The sequence below is a fragment of the Bubalus bubalis genome, chromosome X, assembly GCF_019923935.1.
Source record: "Bubalus bubalis isolate 160015118507 breed Murrah chromosome X, NDDB_SH_1, whole genome shotgun sequence".
Taxonomy (NCBI): Eukaryota; Metazoa; Chordata; class Mammalia; order Artiodactyla; family Bovidae; genus Bubalus; species Bubalus bubalis.
In genome coordinates this window covers 22,146,350-22,169,243 of record NC_059181.1, presented here as the reverse complement: position 1 = coordinate 22,169,243, position 22,894 = coordinate 22,146,350, and the positions used below count along the sequence as shown (strand labels likewise).

Here is a 22,894-nt window from a genome sequence, read left to right as displayed (position 1 = left end):
TTATGGCCTTGTAACATGTCAGCTTCCATATAGAGAGATACTGTTGGTGAGCCTTGTCACTGCCCTAGGATATGGGTTATTTTAGTAGTTTTTCCAGTGCTAGGACATAGAGTTAGACAGGCAGAAATTGTGGCTTGGACATTTACTACAGCTAGTTCAACTCCTTTCAGAGGGAAGTATTTTGGAAGTATGACCTGGTATGCATGATGGGCACTGGAGAAATGTCGGTCAGGAGCAGAAACCACTAGAGGGGCTGGCTTCCCTTAGTCGTGTCTGACTCTTTGCAACTCCATGGACTGTAGCCCGCCAGGCTCCTCTGCCCATGGGATTTCCCAGGCAAGAATACTGGAGTGGGTTGCCATTTCCTTCTCCAGGGGATTTTCCTTGACCCAGGGATTGAACCTGGGTCTCTTGCATTGCAGGCAGATTCTTTACTGTCTGACAAAGGGAAGAGAAACCCCTTCTTGCCAGTGACATATTCCTATGACTGATTTTATAGCTTCTTGCTCCTCAGTAATTTCATCTATTGATGAAATGGGACACCTGTAGGTCCTCCAGTTTCTGCTTAAAAAATAAGTGCAAGGATTAAAATATCAAAAGTGAGGCCATGACTGATGAGAGAGCAAAAGGGTGGTGCCCCCTCTATTGATGTGGGTGTTCTTGTTCTCCTCACTTCTGGAAGGTGTGTGGATAGCAGGGTGTGAAGAGCAGATGGTGGCCATAGATGAAAGCAGTGGGTTCCCAGACAAGCAGTGCCTGGGAATTACTCTTCCAGAGTGCCTGCCTCCATCCTTTGCTATGATATAGAACTCTCCTATGTTCTTTTTTTTTAAACAATTTTATTTATTTATTTTTGATTGCACTGGGTCTTTGTTGCTGTATGTGGGCTTTCTCTAGTTGCAGTGAGCAGGAACTACTCTTCATTAGTGTGCAGGCTTCTCATTTTGGTGGATTCTCTTGTTGAGCACAGATTCTAGAGCAGGGGCTCAGTAGTTGTGGTGCATGGGCTCAGTTGCCCCACAGCATGTGGAATCTTCCCAGACCGGGGATAAAACCTATGTCTCCTGCATTACCAGGTGAACTCTTCACCACCACCACCAGGGAAGCCCTAGAACGCTCCTATGTGCCCGAATTCTTTGAAAACCATTCTACCAGGCAGCTCCTTTCTATGTGCTAATAGTCCCCCAAATCACTGGTGTGTAGACTTGCCTGGTGTGTTAGATATGACAGTCATAGGCCTGTAGTAGTCAGAGCCCCTGCTGACACTGCCTGGCCTGGGACCCACTGTTGGCTCAAATCATCTAGCTTAAAAAAGTGGCTCATTTTGTTCAACAGGAAAGGAATATTTCTGAACTCAGGCCTATACATGCCATGCCCTTACCTGTTTCTTATCTTTCAAAACACAAAACACCTCATCTGGGCTCCCTTGATGCTTACGGTGTGAGAAGAACAATGAGGAAGGGTGGAGCATGGGTGGCGGCTTCTCCTTGTAGGGAAAGAGTGCTCCTCTGTGGGCTTCCTTCTTCATCCTGGTAACTTCAAGTGTATTTCTGCATAAGCCGTTCCTCACCTGTGAGAGTTTGGTTCCATTCCCTCAGTTTCTTTGGGGGGAAACGGATCCTATCTTTGGCACTAGGGGTGAGATCTGTCCCTTAGGCCTGTGTGTCTCAGAATAATCCCATTCCTTGGTCATAGATACTGGTTCGTAGGTGAAATTGTGACACAGTACTAAGTATCCCTGGGTAGGAAGCTTTCAGGCCCTTTAGAGCTAGATTGACTCTCTCCCTATGTTGAAGGGGGGATGTAGCCCTAGGAGTCTCTAGAGTTATCTTGAGACCAGAAAGGGGAAATAGCCTGAGGATAAAGTTGACAGATGGAGGAAAGAACCTAGGACTTCAATTTCACTGTTGAACTATTGAACCAGACATGCCCTGAAACCTGCATGCCCTGACACTAGACTTTCAAATTACACAAGAATTTTATTGTTTTGAGTTGGCTTTTGGGTTACTGACAACCTAATTCATCCTTATAATATAGTGAGTAGAAATGGGATTTGAGGGTTATGGTTAAATTAAGACAAATTTCCACCATGCTTCCAAATAAGCAGAGGAGATGTCTTGGGAGTGGAAGAATTCAAGGTGAGGGCAGCGGATGGTAGAGGGCATTGCAGAGATGAGTGAGGCTCTTAGATGCTGTTATTGATGTGCACATCCTCTTTTTCTGTCTAGGTGTAGGTTCCCCTGTAGGCTGCATTTCTCCCATGGCTGCCTATTATTGAGCACATACTCAATGACTATCATTTACAATGAAATGAAACCATTGCTGTGCTACTGAGAAAGCATGTACACCTCCTCTATTCACTTCTTAGTTTATTTAGTAGTGTCACAAAGAGGTCATATTTACACAGTCCACCAGATTCTGAGTCATTTGGGCTTTTTAGGGAAGAATAGTTCGTTGGGGTTATGGGTGATGACCCTTTATAGGACACTGAAAACAGATAGTGCCACAGAGCAGAGGAAGGCCAGGCAACACAAATTAAGCCTTCATTCTTGCTGTAGTTGCCTCCAAAATGTTTTGTCACTCCTTTGCCCTCTTTAATTCTTTTCTGAGCTGTATTGACCCCTACATCTTTCAGTGTCACTTATACTATATACTCATTATTCCTGAATGCGTGTGTATCAGGGAACTTCCATTTTTTGTAAAACCAGTCAAGAACAAACAAAACACTCTTCACTCCTGTAAGATGCTGACAGTACATACTTGCTGCCAGTAAGATGCCTGAAATGTATTTCTGTTGCATGAGGGAGGTTCCATATTACCTTTCCCATCCTCTTTTCCTTGCCATGAGTACCATCACAGCTCATCCCTACCACAACATAGGGCCAGTAGCCGATCCGAGTAGACCGGCCTTTAAACATTATTTGGTATCTGTTTTTGAGACAAATGATATCATAGGCCTCCAAATTAATGCTTCAATGAATGTAATCTATTTTATATTAGAGGCAAGCAACAATTTTAAGACTTCTAATAAATGAAGTATCCAAAAAAATTACATTTGGTTTGAATTTTTCATAAATTTACTTCTATATAAGATAAACAATTTATAAAATATAACAGAAAGCTTTTACACAAAATTTAGGTAAAATTGTTAAAAATATTCAGTTGTTATAATATTTATTTTGACATTATATTCATAAATGCATACAATTGTTTCAAAAATGATGGCAGACATGAAAACTAACATTATTGCAATTAAATGAGCATATATTTGGAGTTTTCCAGCAGTGGCAAAAATTTACAAATATTCTTTTCCTTGAGATATGAACATTTTTTTTATTTCAGAGAATTATTTCTCACTTTTCATCATCTGAAGCAACTTATTATATTAGTAGTAAATTAGAAGCTACTATGGGCATGAGAAATATTTAAATAGCACTTAATTTCCCACAAGTCTCATAGATTCTGAGTATCTTCTGTGGTTTTTCTTTTTTTTTTTTTTTGATGGGTGATTTGAGCAAAATTTAGGTGACTTGTGGAGGAGATTGGAAGGTTTGATGGGTGAGTGGATGCAAGGAGTTTAAGAGGAATTATTAATTAATAGTAACAGAAAATTATGATTTGTGTGCAGCAGCTAATAATCAAGTTCATTCCTTACAGAGGACCACTTTGCCAGAGATGATATTTTTCACATGAATCAGTTAAGATATAAAGTTTGTAGTCAGATCAGCAAAGTGTTTTGTTTTTTTTTTAATCTTCCTGTCAGTTGGGGGAAATAACCTTACTCCCTAGAACTTCACTTTTATAGTGATATATGTTGTGATTCCATTTAACCAAGGGGTTCTATGAAGTAGGAGGCTCCCTAGTTCATTAAGACAACAATGATGTGTGCTCAGTTGTGTCTGACTCTTTGTGACCCCTTGGACTGTAGCCCACCAGGCCCTTCTGTCCATTGGATTTCCCAGGCAAAAATACTGGAGTGGGTTCCCATTTTCTATTCCAGGGGATCTTCCCATCCCCAGGGATTGAACCTGTGTCTCCTGTGGTTCCTGCCTTCGTAGCTGGATTCTTTACCACTAGCACCACCTGGGAAGCCCTAGTTCATTAAGGAATTTATTTGGCAATCATTAGTCAAAAGACTGGTGGGCAGAACAGTTTAAACCCAAGAGGATCTTAATTGAAAATTAATTTGAAATTAAGAAAAAACCTTCTGGAATGATAAATTAATCATCAGGGTTTCAGTAGAAAAAATCCATTTAGATATTTTTTTATTAATGTGTAGTTGACTTACAATATTTTATTAGTTCCAATGAACAACATAGTATTTATTTATAGATTATATTCCCTATACTGCTAAGTCACTTCAGTCGTGTCCAACTCTGTGCGACCCCATAGGCAGCCCATCAGGCTCCCCCGTCCCTGGGATTCTCCAGGCAAGAACACTGGAGTGGGTTGCCATTTCCCTCTCCAGTGCATGAAAGTGAAAAGTGAAAGTGAAGTCGCTCAGTCGTGTCAGACTCTTAGCGACCCCATGGACTGCAGCCTACCAGGCTCCTCCGTCCATGGGATTTTCCAGGCAAGAGCACTGGAGTGGGGTGCCATTGCCTTCTCCGATATTCCCTATAAGGTTACCATAAAATATTAACTATATTCCCTGTGCTGTGTATTACATTCTTGTAACTTATTTATTTTATACCTAGTAGTCTATGCCTCTCAATCCCCTTCACCTAAAAAAAATTAGGTATATTTTAATAATATTATGTATTTTTTACAAAGGTATTCTTCCACCAATTGATGAGTTCTAGGATAGCTAGAAATGAGAGCTCCAAACAGCCAAACACCTGATGAGAAAAAATACTGTAAAAATACCATATTAAGAAAACAACAAAGTTCATTTAAATACAGATTAGGCACTCTTCTCTTCCCAGCTCCACCCCCCTGTCTTATCTCCTTTTGCCCATTCAGATACTCCAGTCCTGGGGTGATTCCTAAGTGACAGCTTTCTGACTTGAATCCTATCATGTAATTTGAGTTTAGTTCAGTTTTGAGATGAAGCTGAGGGTTTAGAAACATTACCTAAGATGCTGGGAAATGTTAAGCTGACACATTCTTGCTACCTGAAACCAAGAATGAGTACTAGAGAAAAATATGTCAGGCAGTATTTCTCATTGTTCAAAGTCCAGTTGTTCTTATCTGATTATTTCTTTGACTAATAAGAACTATCTGGCTGCTGGGGACAGAAGGATGGGAAATATGTAGTGGAAAATGAAATGTTTTATAGGTCACAGCTTTTCCAAAGGCAAATCTGCCAGGTAATAGTAAAGAAATACTTCTCTTTGAATACATCTTGAGGAAATGTTGAAACTGAATTGAAAAGTTCTTGTGATTGACATTGCTATTTTCTGCTACTCAGCTTCAGATGAGAGTAGAAAATTATACAAAGGAGTTTAAAATCATACTCTTGGTCAAAAGCAAGGGGCAGCTACCACGTAGAGAAGCCCTAAACAGATAAAGAATTGTGAACTAGATGGTGCCTTCCTTTCCAGGCCTTTCTTGAGATGCCTTCTGAATGCTAGAAATTGCAAAGCATCAGTGTACAAATAATTGGAACTTTGTATGCTTTTATCATATAATACTCCAATAGACATAATTTAAAAGTTCTTTGTCATAAAACATGGGAATAGAAGAATTTAACTCCAGTCTGCCACCTTAGCAGGGGAGAGGTGTAGGGAGAATTTACTGAGGTGCAAAGAAATCTGAAGAGTCTGTGAGAGGTGTCTTAGTAACTTGAAACTTATGTAAGACCAGAGACAGACAGAGGAAGGGGAATGTTTTACTTTGAAATAGATCTTTCAGTGTGGGGGAGAAACAACCAAGAAATTGGAACACAGTTCAGCATGAATCCAGAGCAGAACTGCCATGGCTCTCAGGGAGTTTATAAAAATGTAGAACTTAATAGTTAAAGAAACATAGGTTTTTGGTGATATAAATTACTTGAGAGTCAATAATTATTTTAAAGTATGAAAGCTATGGTCAATGCCAATTAGTGGCATGCGTCTGTTCAAGCCATTGCTTGAAAAGTGGTCTTTTTTTTTTTTTTTACCATTTTAAAAATTGAACTATAGTTAATTTACAATATTGTATTAGCTTCAGGTGTACAGCAAAGTGATTCAGTTATGCACACACACACACACACATATATATATATATTTTAGATTCTTTTCTGTTATAGGTTATTATACTGAATATTGTTCCCTGTGCTATACAGTAGGCCCTTGTTGTCTGTTTTATATATAGTGTTGTGTATCTATTAATCCCAAACATCTAATTTGTCTACCCCCACCCCCACCCTGCTATTCCCTTTGTTAGCCATAAGTTTGTTTTGCAAGTCTGTGAGTCTGTTTTGTAAATAAGTTCACTCATGTCATTTTTTTTAGCTTTCACTTCTAAGGCCTATCATATGATACTTGTCTTTGGCTTACTTCACTTAATATGGTAATATCTAGGTTCATCTATGTTGCTGCAAGTGGCATTATTTCATTCTTTTTTATGGTTCTGTGTGTGTGTGTGTATATAAACGTACTATATCTTCTTCATCCATTTATCTGTCAGTGAGCGTTTAGGTTACTTCCATGTCTTGGCCATTGTAAATAGTTCTGCTATGAACATTGGGATGCATGTATGCCCGGGAGTAGGATTGCTAGATCATACGGTAACTCTATTCTTAGTTTTTTAAGGAACCTCATACTGTTCTCCATAGTGGTTGCACCAGTTTACATTCCTACCAATAATGTAGGAGGATTCCCTTTTCTCTACATCTTCTCCAGCATTTATTATTTGTAAACTTTTTGATGTTGGCCATTCTGAACGGTGTGAGGTGATACCCTCATTGTAGTTTTGCCTTGCACTTCTCTGATAATTACCACTATTGAGCATCTTTTCATGTGCCTGTTGGCCATTTGTATATCTTCTTTGGAGAAGTATCTATTTAGGTCTTCTATCCATTTGTTGATTGGGTTGTTTGTTTTTTTATATTAAGCTATATGAACTATTTGTATATTTTGGAAATTAATCCCTTGTTGGTACCATCATTTACAAATATTTTCTCCCAGTCTGTAGGTTGTCTTTTCATTTTGTTTATGGGTTCCTTTGCTGTGCAGAAGCATTTAAGTTGACAGTGACTGGTGATGGGGAGAGACAGGAGTCCTTGACCTCTCTGTGAGGTAGAAGCTAGACATTGTGTGAACTGAACATGCCTCTCTGTTGAATTGCATGTGCAACATTTTGTTCATGGTTTGGGGCAGACAAAATCTGCATCAACTACAATATCCAGAAGAGGGCTGTGCACAAGGCTGTGGCAGTAAGAATTCATTAACTTAAGTACTCATGCCAGTCCCAGGTTCTTCTGCCTTTGGATATGAGTATAGATTGCTTTTCTTATAAATACATGGTGTAAATGTTAGGGAAGAAGCTATGGGAATAGACGTGGAATGAAATAGATACAGTATATCAATAGATGCCCATGTGCAAGTTGGAGTAAAGGACTGCCACGGTCTGACCCGGAGGCACTTCTGCCAGCATCTTAATTCCAGCCGCAAAAGGTTTCAAAGGCTCTAAGGAAGATAACAATGAGGGGGAATCAGACAGCACCCCTCTCTGGGGTACCCCTCAGAGAAGAGTCTCCTCTGAGTAACCCCATGGCCCAAATCAGTAGTATCATCTACCCACAATGGTACTGGGGTAGTTACAGGCATAACCTCTGACATTAGGATCTGGATCCATTTTAGTGGTTAGCCCTTCAAACTTCAAACAATGGCTGGATGTTGGGTGGAGAGCAATAAGCAGTGGTGTCCTGGGATGGGCTCATGCCAGCTTGTGAGACAATTATTGACTTTTTAAGAATTTTTGAGCTAGTCACTAAATTGTGACTAGCTTGAAATTGGCTATGCCTGCTCCACCATCATCCACATACATTTCCCCAGAAAGCCAGTTGTTAAAGTTTCTCAGCATGCCACTGGATATGAGGCATCTTGTGTATACAAAGATAAAGGTAGAATTGGGGCTGTTCTTGGTCCTAACACTGAAGACCTGGTTTCTCTGAAGTCATCCAGTTTCTTAACTTTATTCATACTTCAGGATGACTCAGCTTCCATGGCACCTGCTGGGCCATGATCTTTATCTGCATTAACCATCCCTATGGCCTTTGTTCTTCCATATCCTTCACCAGTTTTTATTTTGCCCTTGATGGTGTAACTGCTGGAGACCTTAACTAGGCCTCATTTTGCCTAGAGTCCTGGCTTATGGCTGTAAAGCCCTAACACCCATGATGTCTCAGAGAATTAGACAAGATTCTGTTCATTATCTGTGTATATCTTGAAGAATATTCCTTCTCATAGCAGATGTTGCTGGTGCTCTATTCATATCCTGTGACATGCACTAGTTTAGTATATGCCAACAGCATCTGCAGAACACCTGCAGTCCAGTGTTTGATGGCAGTTGTCAGTTAAATACTTCACCTTCCTCATTCCTCCAGTGCAACAAGTCTGGTACATTTCCCACAACCATATCCCAGAAGTCTCCAGGGGACTGATCCCTGTTGCATATAGTGGTGAGTGGTTCGTCTGCATATCCCCATCACCTTCCTTTTCTGCATCACTTTCCCTCCACTCCCCCTCCCGCTGTTGCTCCTGGGATCACCTCCTAAATAAAATACTTGTACCCACATCCTTGTCCCTGTGTCTGATTCTGGGGAAGAACCAACCTAAGACACTCATCTCCCTCATTTTTATGCCACCAACAGAATGGAAGGAACTTTTGCCCCATATTCTGAAAAGTTATTGAGTTATCATACCTGAATAAGAAGATTCTTGGATGGCACATCACATATTAATAACGGTTCAGCTTGACATATCCTTATTTTAAATACTGTGTGAGGACCAAACCTTTTTGCAGTGTTGCTTGTTGTTTTTCCTTTGCTATCATCAAAATAAAGGAAAAGGCGCACACACATCCTTGGTTTTAGTCCTGTGCTTTATTTTTAATTCTGTATAAATGAATACAAAATGACAAAAAGATATACATTTACTGAACATTGCATTGATCGTGTGGCATTACACAGTGTGTCACAATATTTCAGCTTATAATTGTGTCCTTTAGCTGTTGATGCATAATTCTATAACTTTTAGGATACGATTCATCCAGAAGCTTTAATGGAACCCCTGAGTGCTTACACTTGCAAAAGTTTGTTGGGGGAGTATTCGAGCCACACTGGCTCAAGTTTAGGGCTATTTCTGGAACATCTAAAACAGTAAAAGAGTGAGGAATGGGGAGAATTTTCTTTTTGCATTCATGAGAGGCATGCAGGGGTACAAATCTCAGACTACAACACTACAGTTATTTCAAGTTTAAGCATTGGATTCAGTATGTATATTTATAAAAATTATTCGAGTACTGATTCCCTCTAAAATTCACATTTTAACCATGGGAGGTCAATTGGCAAGGCCTGTTAACAACATTCATCACTACTTCCAGGGTTTCTTCTTCTTCTGGTCATTTTTCTACAATACAAGGTCAACTGAAGTGAAAGAATAAGTGGGCCCATTTGCCAACACTTCACATTTCTTAATTTTCAGAAATGCAGACAATATTACAGTCTGGGGTCTTTCATTTGATGACCTCCAGTTCATGCGACTCAACATTCTTACCAATTCCACACTTGTATCTTGTTCAAGCTGTTGTGATAAATAATTTATTACACATTCTCTTAGGGCTCCCTCTCATTGGATGCTCTTGATTTTGGCGACTGAAGTGCTATGACTCAAGGGAATTTGTGTTTTTATATTCTTGTGAATCAGTGATGCTCTCTGCAGAAATGAAGATTTTCATGTAGATGATGAAATATCATCTCTACATAATAGCCTGGGGAAGATAACAGTGGTTCCCAAGCCGGGGGAGGGGCTGGCATCTTGAGTCATGCCTTGGTGATAAGAAATTATAGTTTTCCACCCCTTACTCCTGAGTATCTTTTTATCCTACAAAAATGACTTTTCCATTTTAAAATCATTGCCCACTCCCCTCAGGTTTTGATTACAGATGGTCAGCACCCTCAGCCCTGTTTCAGACTACTCTTTCAAGCATTAAGCACAAAGGAGAATATGGTGAGTGAGGTTGAAAGCAAAAATCTCATGTTTAAGGGAAATTCTTTAAAAATAAAACCCATTTTATTTTTTCCTATGGAGAAAAAGACAGAGATGGAAAGTAAAATATCTCCCTCTATCAGACAATTGTCCATGTATAGAAGGCACCCAGTTTGCCTGATGACATCGTTGCAGGAGTATGGAGAGGGCCAGTCAGTATTCGTTCTTCTTCCAACCTTTCTGTAGGTTTCAGCAGTGCCCTTTTATAGGCAGCAGCTTGAGTGTTGGCCTGTCTTCAAGGGAGATTTGGACTAAGAATCGTTTACTAAATATCTCCATAAGCCTGGAATGTGCACGTATTATTTGCATTAGGGTGGAAACTTAACTGAGTATATGTTGAAATATTAAAATGAGCTCATTCATTTTCTCTTTTCTCTTGGTCCTCACTTTCTGGGCTATTTTAGGGAAATGTCGATACTTGAGAGTAAAAGCAAAGTGGGCAGAAATCCAAGGGATTAAATTTAGTTCTTATGTATGTCTTTCTAGCACAAAATATTTCCAAGTTACTTAACTAAATTAATTGAACATGCAGTTGTGAAATGGAATTCTTCAAGGATTTGCTAGTGAAGGCCTGATGTGATATGCTTAGTTTTCTGAACCTCAAGATTTTTATCTGTGCAGGTTGGCTTCTAAAGAAGGAAGCCATTCTGGCCTTTATTCCATTGGTTGGAAAGTTAACACAGATGAGAGACAGATAAGAGAGTGTCCACACAGATATTAGCCTATGAATGTTTACTTACACACACACACAGACACACAGACACACACACACACACACATGATACCCACCAAACTCTAGGTAGCTTTTCCCGTGTGTGTGTGTGTGAGAGAGAGAGAGAGAGAGAGAGAGAGAGAGGGAGGGAGGGAGGGAGGAAGGAAGGGAAAGAGAGGGTGAGGGGCAGTGAGAGAGAACTGATTTCAGTTTCCATGGAAATGGGCTAAATAAGGACTTTAACAGACAGGAGTATGAGTGCAACTTCTTCGCTATTCCCAGCTCAGAACTACTGAGAGAGAATTTGAAATCAACCAAATCCGTTACATTTTTTACAAGGTCAGTATTGTAATTTGGTACCTGTGATATATAATTTTGGATTCAAACTTTCTTTGTGACAGTGAAATCATGCATCCATTGTTAGCCCTGTGAAATATACTAAAAGCCCCCTTACCTCCTCCAACAATTGACTGGACATTGCATGCTTATATACTGCTTTGTCACTCCCCTCTCAAGCTCTTCTACTCCCTCTCCATACAGGTTATTGACCTATAACTAACATAGAGAGCATTTCCTCCTCCACTCTAAATGCCTGTGGAAGATCAAGATTCTATGGAATAAAGAAGCCAAAACTGTAGTTTGCTTTGGCCTCTATTGAGTTCTTCTATGCCCAGACATGTATGTGCATAGGAATCTTCCTGCAACAATTTTATTCCTCTATTTATATATATTTATATATTAAACTGAAGCCAGCAAATGGGTTTTTCTTTTCTTTCTCCAGAGACAGAAATGTAACATGGTGACCATTAAAGCCAAAGAAGGCACCATATGCAAGGTTTTCTAGAAAGACATCTGCTGCTAAACAAAAAACCCAAACCTGTATCTATAAGACATTAAGTCATAGAAACTTTTTTGATTGCTCATCTGGAAAAAACAAAATAACAAAAAAGAATGCATACTAACTGCTGTTAAAAAGCTCAGAAATATCCAAATTAAGAAAAGAAAAGAAAAGAAAGGCAAAAAAAAAAGTAAAACTGCAGACATTTCTCTGGTTCATTGCCATTTCACTCTTTGGGGTGTGTCTGTGAGAGGATTACAAATCTGAGTGAAAGCAAGAAGTTTGAAGTCTGGGAATCTGATAACAGGATTGAAAGCAGGATGCTTTATGGGAAGATGGGATTTCAATATGAAAGGGCAGTCAACTCAGGACTCGAAGTATTTGGCATGAGGCATTTCCCAGGGCTAGTGTGCTAAGTGTTCCCAGGGCTGCTGCAGCCTAGAAATTCCATGTGGAAGCCTGAAGTATTGCCCTCTGGTGAAAGCTGGTCAGATGGAGAGGAACTGTGGGGTTGCCAATCATCAGTGGGATGGTTTGCCCTGCTGATTTTGTTTTTGTGTAGGTGTGGGATGACGTCAATACATATTTTAGGTGTCAGAGAAACTCAAGTGGTACAGAATATAGGACATCATTTTTTTTTCCTGAAGGAGCTAGTCATTTTTTATTCCTGATTTTCTTTAAACATCTTTGAAATGTCTTGACTTTAGGTAAACAGTGTAGTTGATTAAATCTCAGTACACAAGTGTTTTAACTCTTTGTGGGAAATTTTTCTGGGCAAGTTTTCAATTCATTCTGAGCAGGTGTTGCCCGTCATAGGTCAAAGTGGTGTGACTCACACCCTGTCAAGTGCAGGGTGCAACTGTAGTAGTTTGCTCTGTAGGGTCTGATGCTTATCTGTCTCAGATCTGACCAATATAAACTAATTATGTGCTTTAGGATTTGAACATTCCTTTTTAGTTTAAAAAATTTTATTACCTCCAGAATCACCTACTTTCCTATTGTGAAGAAACTCAGCTAAAAGAGTGGGAAACAATATAACACTGGGGTCTCTTGGAGAAATAGACAAGACTTCTGAATGCTGCATTGAATGATTAATCTGACTGACAAGTTGTCATTTTTGATCAGTTGCCATGGATCCAACTTTAAAAGTCATTGTGATTTAGCCCAAAACTTTACAGACTAATATATGCAGTTTCAGGAACTTCTTTCGTTAGTGATGACAATAAGAGAGGGACCATCTTCTGCTGTCTACACTATAGTATGTCTAGGGTGAGGATCTTTTCCAGCATCACTAAATGTTTGATACAGACTCTTCCCTCTTGTCACACACTGAAATTGGACTGCTAAAGGAACATTCAGCTGTTATGACTATTTCATTGTTAATAATTGTTGGCAGGAGTTATCTTTGATGTTAAAAAAGTGAAATGCATTGGCTATCTAGACACACTTTTTATAGCTTTGAAACATTTGTGCGTTTAGAGGAATGAGATAAATTTGGCCAAGGAATTATTAAACCGAAGCTGAAATCTTCCTTGTTTGGGCCTAGCATTCAACAACTCTCCTCAGAGCAGCTAAGCTGGAGTGTGAATATGTAGCCGTGGGTGGTTGAATTATGGAATCATAGACAATAGAAATAGAACCTGAGTGTGTTCTCATCAAGTTACTAAGGAGAAATTATAAGTCGAGAATTCAAAAGAAAATGTGGGGTCCTTTTATTTAAAAAGTATAGATTCAGTCTCCATATCTTTATGTTATAGAGGTTCCCGAACAGCTCCATTATTCTCAGCTCATAATTTTATTCACTGCACACAGATTTGATTCATTTCTCTTTCATAATAATTACCTTTTTTTCCTGCCACACTCTGCCCAAATCTTAGGAACTGTGCTAGGGCTCCTCTCCCCAACTTCTGTTAATGTCCACTCCCTGTGTTTGTGTTTGTGGGGGCTGGGGGGGGGTCTAAACGTTTCTGGTCTTGGATAGTTTGTTACTTGTGTGACTTTTCTCCCAACTGAGGTTTCTTATCACTAGGTTTTCCTGGGTGACACCTGCTTTCCTTGAGGTGGATGAAAGGCACTGATATTCCCATTAAACTAATACTATAGATAAATGGGAAATGCCCATGCTGCCTTAAAACTACGAATTGCCAAAACAGATTGACCACCCCATATGTCCTTCTCCCTTCCTTTCCACTCCTTTTGTCTTTATCTGAATTGCAAAGGAGAAATTCTAGATAGAGTTCCACAATTCCAGGCTTTGGGAGAGATCTCTATGGTTTTGGGTTACTGCTATTCTCACCTGTGACTTAGAAAACTTCCATCAAATGCAGTTTTCCACTAGAAAGTTGTTAGTTAGCACTCTGTAAATTCCAAGAAACATTCACTTCCTTGGGTTTCTTTTTTTTTTTTAAGCTGTATTATCTGGCTGGTCTCAGACATGCTCATGTACAGGAAACATATAAAAGGGGAAGATAATTTTTTTTTATGGTTTCCTAAGATAGCTGAAGCCTTTGGCTTGCCAGACCCCACAGAACCACAGCACTGGGCCTGCTAATGTACATGCACTGTGTGTGTGTGTGTGTGTGTGTGTGTGTGTGTGTGTGTAGCAGCGCTGACGGGTCATTACTAATTTTGGCCAGTCACCTGTGGTCCTGGGAGGCAGGAGGAATCTGCCTTGGTGATTCTAGAAGGGGGCAAAGGCAATTTTGGCAGAATGTTAATTTGAAGAATAAAGATATGAAAGTCTGAGCCAAACATGTTGAAGTTTCACCCTGGAAATTAAATACATTGTTTTGCTAAAGAGAATCCTATGGGTTTTCCCCAGGATGAACCTGGAATAGGTAATGGAAAGGGGCTGAATCTTTGCCATTTTGTAAGAATTAAACAAAGCATTTTATAGATCTCAGTGAGCAAAGCCTTCAGGATTCAAATCACATGCTACAAAGTGGGGCTCATATTCTTCCCCCTCATCAGAAGACTTCCCTTGTCATGGCTGGACAGAGGACTGTGTAAATGTCACCAGTGCCACCTCTCTGCTTCAGGAAGGGCCAAGCAGTGTTCCCCCAGCCTGGCCCTTTGGACAACCCAGCTGCATTCTGCTGTGCCTAAAATCATTCCAGAAGAAGCACAACAAACAGTACGAGTAGAGTCATTTATTCTTCAGCTTGCTCCATCAATGGCCACTACATCTAACTTACGGTTGACAGTCAAGAGAACTGAGCTTCAATTTGCACATACACCTGTCCTTAAGTGGAACCATATGCCCATGGCCATGATTTCCTGTTTGTTCACTGCAAATATCTCCAAGATGAATGAGACACATTCTCTCCCTATCTTGAACCAGGATCACTTGGGAGCAGCCCTTCAAGGCTGTGGCATGCTGCTGCCACAAGCATAGACCTAGAAAGCTCAGAAATAGGTTGCTCAGCTCTTTCTTCTCCCACGTCCACATGTATTCTTTCTGCCAATGACAGCATGATAAAGAGTGGTCCTTTACCTGTCTTGCCCTGGAGTGTGTTTAACTGGTGCTGGAACATGAATTGGACAATGAAAATGTATGCTGATTAAATGAATGAATGAATGAGGAAAAAAGGAGTAGTGATAGGCACTTCACTGGGCATGAAGAGACCAATACCTAGAAGCAGTTTTGGCTCCTTGGAGAAAAGATGGTTGAGAAATTCTTGATTGCCCATTAGCCAAAATGAGGATACCAGGATGACACCCACAATGAGGTCTTTATTAATTTAGGACAGTGGTTCTTCACTCTTTTTGGGTCGTAGACCTCTTTTGAAATCTGATGACAACTATGAACTCTCTTTAGGAAAATGCACATAGGGAACATATACACACGTTTTTGCATATAATTTAATTTTAGGGAATGCAGAGTCCACCCTCCCACCAACTCATCTATGCCCCCAGGTGAAGACCCCATGATATAGACATACAGAATTTGGCAGTAAAGTATCAGAGTAGAGAAAGGAGTGAGGCTAGGAACTAGGAGACTGCAGTCACAGCCCTGTATCTGCTTCTAACTAGCTCTGTGCATGTCATTTCACTTCTCCAGCTTTCCATTTTCTTAAGTGAGAAACAGGAGAGTAAGCTTGATTCTCTCCAAAGGTTTATCTCATGTCAACATTTTGGAGGGAGGAGAGGCTGGTGCATCCTACAGCAACAGCATTCCATCCACAAAGGGCCCTTCATTGGTTGCCTCCTTGGTGCACATTACTTTTTTTGTACTTTGAAAAGAAGCCTTCTTTCTCCAGATCAACTTCTCCAAACCTTTGCCACGCTAATTTTAATCTAACCTGAAAATCGACACACAGGCCAGAGAGCTCTGCTCCCTCACTTCGCCTTCCTTGCGTGGCGCCCTCACAGATATCAAAGAGGACTTCAAACACATCACCTGGGCAGCAGTGGGGCAGGTGAGAAACAGGCTGGGGAGGACATCCTGACACTGCCTATTCAGGTGAATGGATTTTAGCTCATTCACTTTCCTCTTTGCTTTCTCCTGGACTGGCATGAAACAGAAATAAACAGTTGTAACCACCACAGGGAGGAACTCTGCAATGTGTTGGCTGAAGCAATTCTCAGTTCTTTGCCAGAGAATCCAGTAGTACTAATTTAATGTTTTCCTTCCGTGTGGAAAATGGGAACTTTGTCTTCAAATACCTGATGCTTTTTATGTAGCTAAGACTCAAAAGCAAATTACCGTAAAGGAGTGTCTTCAGACAAGCCAGGCACAGTAATGAAATATGTGCCCCCCCCCCCCCCCCACAACTCCATCCCGGACTGCCTGTGCCTCTTTCTTTCAAGGATTACCATCCAACTCCACCATCTAGAGCCTGTGCCCCCTTCCCACTCGCCCCACTAAGTGATGATCTAGCCAAATTTTGAATGTCTTAAAATGACCAGGACAATTCATTGCATTTTTATATAGCCCGAATCCTGGGCTCCAGCCTACAGAAATCCACTTCTCTGTAGCTTTACATCCTGAGCTCAAGTGCTACTGTGTGGAATGGACAAATTACAAATAATAATATCTTGAGTTCCTTCTTTACACCAGGCCTTGCCACAAGTGCTTTCCGAACACCTTCTTATTTAATCCTTTCAGTAAGTCCGCAACATCACTCAAATGTACACTCTCGAGGGCAGATTTTTTAACAGTCTCATTAGTTCACTGCTGTCCACAGTCTCCAGAACAGTACCTGGGTGATATTAGGCACTCTGTAAGTATTTGATGCATTGAAAGATAGTTACTGTATTATCGCCATTTTACAAATGAGAAAACAGATTCACAGAAATCAAACACTATTATAAGCTGCAGGGCTGCTTTAATAGGATCCGAAGGAATAAAAAGCCATTTGGAGGAGGATATCATTTGTGTCCAAGAGGTTCTGCCTCACACCACACCCCCCAGGGCGGCTGCCCAGTCCACCCGTTCTTGAGATAGACACAGCCACGCTTCATTGCTGGGGCTGGAGGAAAGTGATGTCATGGTCCCAGAATGCCACTTAGAACAATTCGGTGGTGGTTAGTTAAAATAAAAGAGTTATCAAGGGCCTTGTTCAGAGCAGCATATTGCATAAGTAACTGTAGCCATGGAGGATGGCATCAGATGGGATTATCTCACTTCTGCCTGAAAATTGAGGGAATAAAAATGGTAGGGCAGGCAGGAGGAAAACAAGCTAACACAAACATCACAGCCAAAGCAAAACAACCCCCCCCAAATCTTAAAATCCCCAAACCCCCAAACCCAAAACAAGACTTATGAGCTGTAACAGTGGAGAAGGAGTTTCATTGGCATTTATCTTCTTTTTTTTCCTGTGGAACAGACATACTCTTTTTAGCCTGAGGAGCCCTCATGCTGTTTGCTGGGCCATTGCTATAGGACTAACAATAACACCCTATTTCAAGTATCATTTTCTTTCTTGCAAACCCCAAGTTTCTTGTGAATTTACACCTTCTGCTGTTTCACTCATTGAAAGAATATCACCCTTACCCTGATTTTTCTTTTTTTTCCTTATGAATGGCCAAGAAAGCCCAAGTATCACAGTTTTTTTCTTTTAGTTAAGCAGGAGAAATATTTCTGATGGATGGAATATTTTCTTTGGTAAACAAACAATAAATAGCAACTCAAAACCAACCAAATCAGTTTCTTTGGTAAAGTGAACATTAATGTCTTGGTTGGAATTAATTGAAAAAGAAAACTTTTGCAAGTGTTTGCTAGGATCGTTCCCTCCCTCTTGATAGCAATTATAAAAGTAAAACTTCATGAAGTAAGGACTTAAATTTGCAGGAGATGTGATTCTGAGCTATTTCTAAAATGTCTTATCCATGGTGGGGCTAAACCAATGTTATTAGAGCAATTATTAATAATCAATATTAACAAATTAATAATGATCTCACAATAAATAATAAGTAGTAAATCTTGGCATGCAGAGTCCCCCAGTAAAAATAATTCATTCTTTCCACAATCAGAATTCCATAAGCTTTGATTTCAAGTGCTGAAAAGAGAAGTTGACAAGTTTTAAAATGCCCTTCATTTAAAAATACAATATCCCAAGGTATACAGAGACCCAGTCAAGTTGGAAAACTACTATCTGTCATAAAATAAAGTTCCACAGTAAGTCATTCTGGTTGACCCAATTGAATGCTTAAATTCTCAACAAAATACACTTAATTGGTGTGTGTGTTGTATCAATTTTATGGAGTCACTGTAACCCAAGGTACTCCACGTGGCCAACACTAAATCAATGGCTGATTTAGAACACATTTTTCAGAAAATGATTTAGCAACATATGATTTAGGAATAAAACCAATCCCCTCTTCAGCTGTGTTTTATCAGTAACCGCCTAGTTGCAGGCCCCTTGGAGAGAGAATTGATCGCAGATCTATTATGAGAACTTGCCCTTTTTCGAGGATTGCATTTGTCCTTAGATTAAAGCTCATTATCTTCTAGTTGAGTGCATAACACGTTGGTATGATCACTTAGTGTGTTTGCAGGAGAGATTGAACAAGTGTGTAATGCACTAGCTATGATCCCCTGCACATATATTTAGAACTGTGTGAACAACAGTACATGAAATAGAAAGCACAGGTTTGCACTTGGTGTAGTTACATCTGAATCATTTGGGCATTTTTGCTGTCTGGAAAGACAATGGTAAACCTAAATCCCAAACATTACCCAGACATTAAAAAAAAAAAAGTCTGCCTTGTGGCCAATAAGTCCTATGTTTCTTCCTTGGAAATGTACTTTGAAGGGAGTAATAGCCCTCTTATGAGAAGATCTAAAATTGGCCTGCCCTATCTTAGGCATGCTGAAATGATGGAAACCCTCCAGTGGTGTGACCCTGGGTGAGTCGCTTTATTCTCCTAGGTCTCAGTTTCCTCCTCTGCAGGGATGGGTAAGTTGCACAGTACGTCCGCTAAGGTCCAGAAAGGCAAGGTGCTTTGGGGAAATGCTTATCACTACAGATGTCTAAATAAGCTACGTCTCTAAAAGGGAAAAATACTGTAGACATTTGCCTCAAGTGTGACCAGGTTTTAGCTTCATTTTTATAGACTGAAAGAAATGCAGGGATCTGGGGTGACATACACAGCCTCTTCAGATCAAACCATTTCTGTTTAGATCCTGTAGATACTGCAAGTCCACAGTATAAACATCTAGGCTTGATAATGTACAGAAAGGCCGTGCACGGAAGGAGAGGGGGCACCAACGAAGGTGTAGGGGGGCCAGGAGGATTAAAGTGCAGCCGGGTGAGCAGGAAAGCTTGACTGTCATCATTGATAGATTTATATTGGTGATTACATCTTCCCATCAGTTCCATTTATGTCATTTTCAGCCCTTTGTGTCTTTGCCTGAAGTTCTCAGTTTCAGGACTTACAAAGTTTCAGGACTTTTCTTCTCTGTGTCTCTGAGCAGGCAGGTCTCCTGAGCAAGGTGGACTGGCACTACAAGTGGCAAGCTGTGGCCGATAACTTTTCCTTCCTCAGCTATGCATGGGCAGATGTTGTTTCTGGGCATCCATGCAAAAAATGCATGTAGGGCCAAACCACAAACAGCTGTACCAGCTGGCCATTTTTTGTTGTTAAAATGGAAACACTGTCTCTGGGTTCATTTAGACACCTGCTTTTTCTCCATCATGCCAGGTATTTGGGTTTGGCTCTGTGGTTCTGGGTACTCAGAGCCTCCTGCCAAAAGCTGCAATTACTATTGCAGATCCATTTGGTGACAAGTGACAAAATATTCCAAAATAGACTGGCCTTAACTTTGCATTACTGAAGCTGTCACTGGTTTAAAGGTATATTGACCAAATCATACAAACATTAAAAGTGTATTGATGGTGGGTACGTGGGGGGTATGATAAATTAACTCTCGACAAGAAAACTGCCTCACCCGGGTGACTTTAGAGTTGACTCAGTTTCAGCCCATGGGTGATGGCCATTCCACTGCGTGTCAGTTTCTGAGGTTCTGGCTGCTTTTGCTGGCCAGAACTTTCACAAGCATCTCCTTGGGGTGTTGGGGAGCTAGATGAGATGGTGAAGACCTTAAACCATAGACCCTGCTTGGAGCTACTGCTTTGCAAAAGTTCTGGAAGCCTTATTGTTTGAACAGTACTCAAAGCTATTTCTGCCTTGGCAGCTGACCTTTCAATCAGAAGGGTTTTGTCACCATACCAGCAACATCTGCAGTGTGAATAAAATAGGATTCTGCTTGCTAATAAGCTTTCTCTTATTCGATCTTAGTTTAAGAGACTATGAGTCTCCTAGGGTGGGTGTGTGTGTGTTTGTGTGTGTGTGTGTGTGTGTGTGTGTAAGTAAATTCTCTCTGATGACAACCTTTTGTTTTAAAGGTTGACAATTTCCCCATTTCCCCTGGTCCTTTACTGTTTTTGGTAATGTCTGTTTCTTATCCTTAAAAATCAAAAAACAACTTTAAATGTGTTGCCATGAACATCATCCCTTTGCTCTTGATAAGACCTAGGGTGAAACTGTAACAAGCAGTTGCCCTCACACTGTTGTAATCTGGTCAACCACTCGGGTGCTATCGATATCCACCATTTCGACACACTCAATTTCCTCCCGATTTTCAGGATTTTTCTTCTCTTTCCTTTTTTTCTTAGAGGGTGGCAGGAAAGTCAGTATCACAGGTAAAATGGCAAAGCAGTGAAAGAAGGTGACCAACGCTATTAAAAACAAGCACCTGAACAGTGTACAGGTCAGATTTGAAGGCACAGCTGCAAGAGGAATCAGACCAACAAGATAGCAGAGGTAACTCTGTAAAATCGCTACCCCATGCACTTCCAGGGCATTTTTTACCCACTTCGTTCTTGTGAAATCCTTGCCCAGAACAAAGGTGGATAAGAGTGGAGCACAGTTGTCAATTGTGTAGTTAATTCCATATATTAAGCATAGCACGGAAATGCAGTCCAGTTGCACTTTCCATAATGTCATGAAACCTATAACTCCAAACTCCACGGACACAACCGTTAGAGTGAGCCAGACGTTAATCAGAGAGTCTGCCACCAGGAATGCCGAGAAGAAGAGCAGGAACAAAGCACTGATGCAGGAGTTGTGCAGGGGGGCTCCCAGGGAGGAGGCGTATCGATCCATGTACACGAAGGACGGGTTGAAGACAATGAACTTCACCTTGGAGGTGACGGAAAGTCTCCTCAGGGTCTCCAGGAGATCATAGAGTTCTTCTCTGTTCGTTTCCATGGTCTTGGCCACCAAGAACATTCTGGAGGCCACTACGTCAACCTCATCATTATACTTTTTAGAGAAGATTATGTCCTCTTGAAAATGGGAAAATTGGGGGGCTTTCAGGAAGGAATTTCTCAACATGTCTGTGAAGTTTTTCTTAGGCAAGCCAGTGGACACATTGAGTTTCCGAAGGTAATTTAAGTAGCTCTCAAACCAGGATATTCGCACAAACCCCTTGGTGTATTCTAGCACGTCTTCTTGGACACTAGTGTTCCAGTATTCTATAGACTCGTATATGTAAAATCCAATCACCGGACTGTAGTTGCTAAAGTACTTTTGCTGGGCAGTAGTGTACTCAATGGTTTGTGTCGCCGTTGCTACGATGTTACTAAGGTCTGACCCTTCACTGACCTGCAGATAGCCCATTAAGGCAAAGGAAATATAAATAAGGTAAAAGAGAACTACAAAAGGCTTGACATAGGTGTTGGTTATCCAGTCACAGTAATAGCGTTTGAGGAAACATACCAATAGGTGACTCTCGTAAGTGTTCGCTTCCTCACCATCCGCAGTGTCCTCACTGAATCTGGCCGTCAGGAGAAACCTGTACCATGCCGGCTTCTCCTGCAATGCCTCCGGCTTTGGGACTTTCCTACAGAAGATACTATGCTGGTAATTGTTTTCTATGTAGCCAGTGAATACCAGGCTGGAACCATAAAACGAGAGTACATAGAGGTAGTTGAAGAAAATTGCGATACAAGAATTGCAGCAGAAAATCCTGGCTGCCTCAATGTTCGTGAAAGGGCTGGCCCCTATGCCGAAGGTGACCAGGTACATGGCAGTGGTGAGAGAAAAGGAGAGCATGGAGTCTGCATAGACTGCTGCAGTTCTCTCTTTAACATGTTGGTCTTCTCTAGTTTTCCTCCAGGAGGATAACATTTCAAAAGTCCCATATAATCCATGACCTGAGGGGGCAGAAAAAGACCAGATCAAAAGTTTAAAATACTAAGGTCTCTAAAGAGGGGAACTGACTTGGTTCTGGGGAACAACTGGGTCAAAGGAAATGTAACCCATCCTAGCGGTGACAGGTCAATGTCAGTGATTTCTCCTGAGGAGACCAGACTTGTGTTTTGGTGAGTCAGACATGTTAAGGGAGAGAGGGCAGATAGAGGAGCTAAGATCTTCATGCTTCCTTCTGGCTGAAGAAAGCTGGGTGGACTTTAGCCTATGAGATCTGAGTAGACTTGCACCTGTGTCTCTTGGGGCTTATGCACACTGATGGTTTAGGACTGTGGTTGCAGTTTTCAGAGTATTTCGTTGGTGGAACACTCCAGAGAGGATGCCTGGCCACTCAGCATTTGGCTTGTCATCCCCACAAGGCTGGAGGTTAGCACAGCGGAAGGCAGTGGGCAGAGGGGTCTGAGTTAGTGTCTCATCACCTCATTTAAGTTTGGC

The 22,894-nt window shown here is 40.9% G+C and overlaps 1 protein-coding gene across 1 annotated transcript in view; it reads right to left on the bottom strand.

Moving 5' to 3' along the window:
- Positions 1-15,614: 15,614 nt before the first annotated feature.
- PTCHD1 (patched domain containing 1) overlaps positions 15,615-22,894 on the bottom strand; it is a 58,394-nt gene continuing 51,114 nt past the window's right edge. Inside the window, exon 3 of the mRNA XM_006054182.4 lies at positions 15,615-22,404. Within this exon, the coding sequence (XP_006054244.1) occupies positions 20,750-22,404 (1,655 nt within the window). The 3' untranslated portion in view covers positions 15,615-20,749. The remainder of the gene's footprint in view (positions 22,405-22,894) is intronic.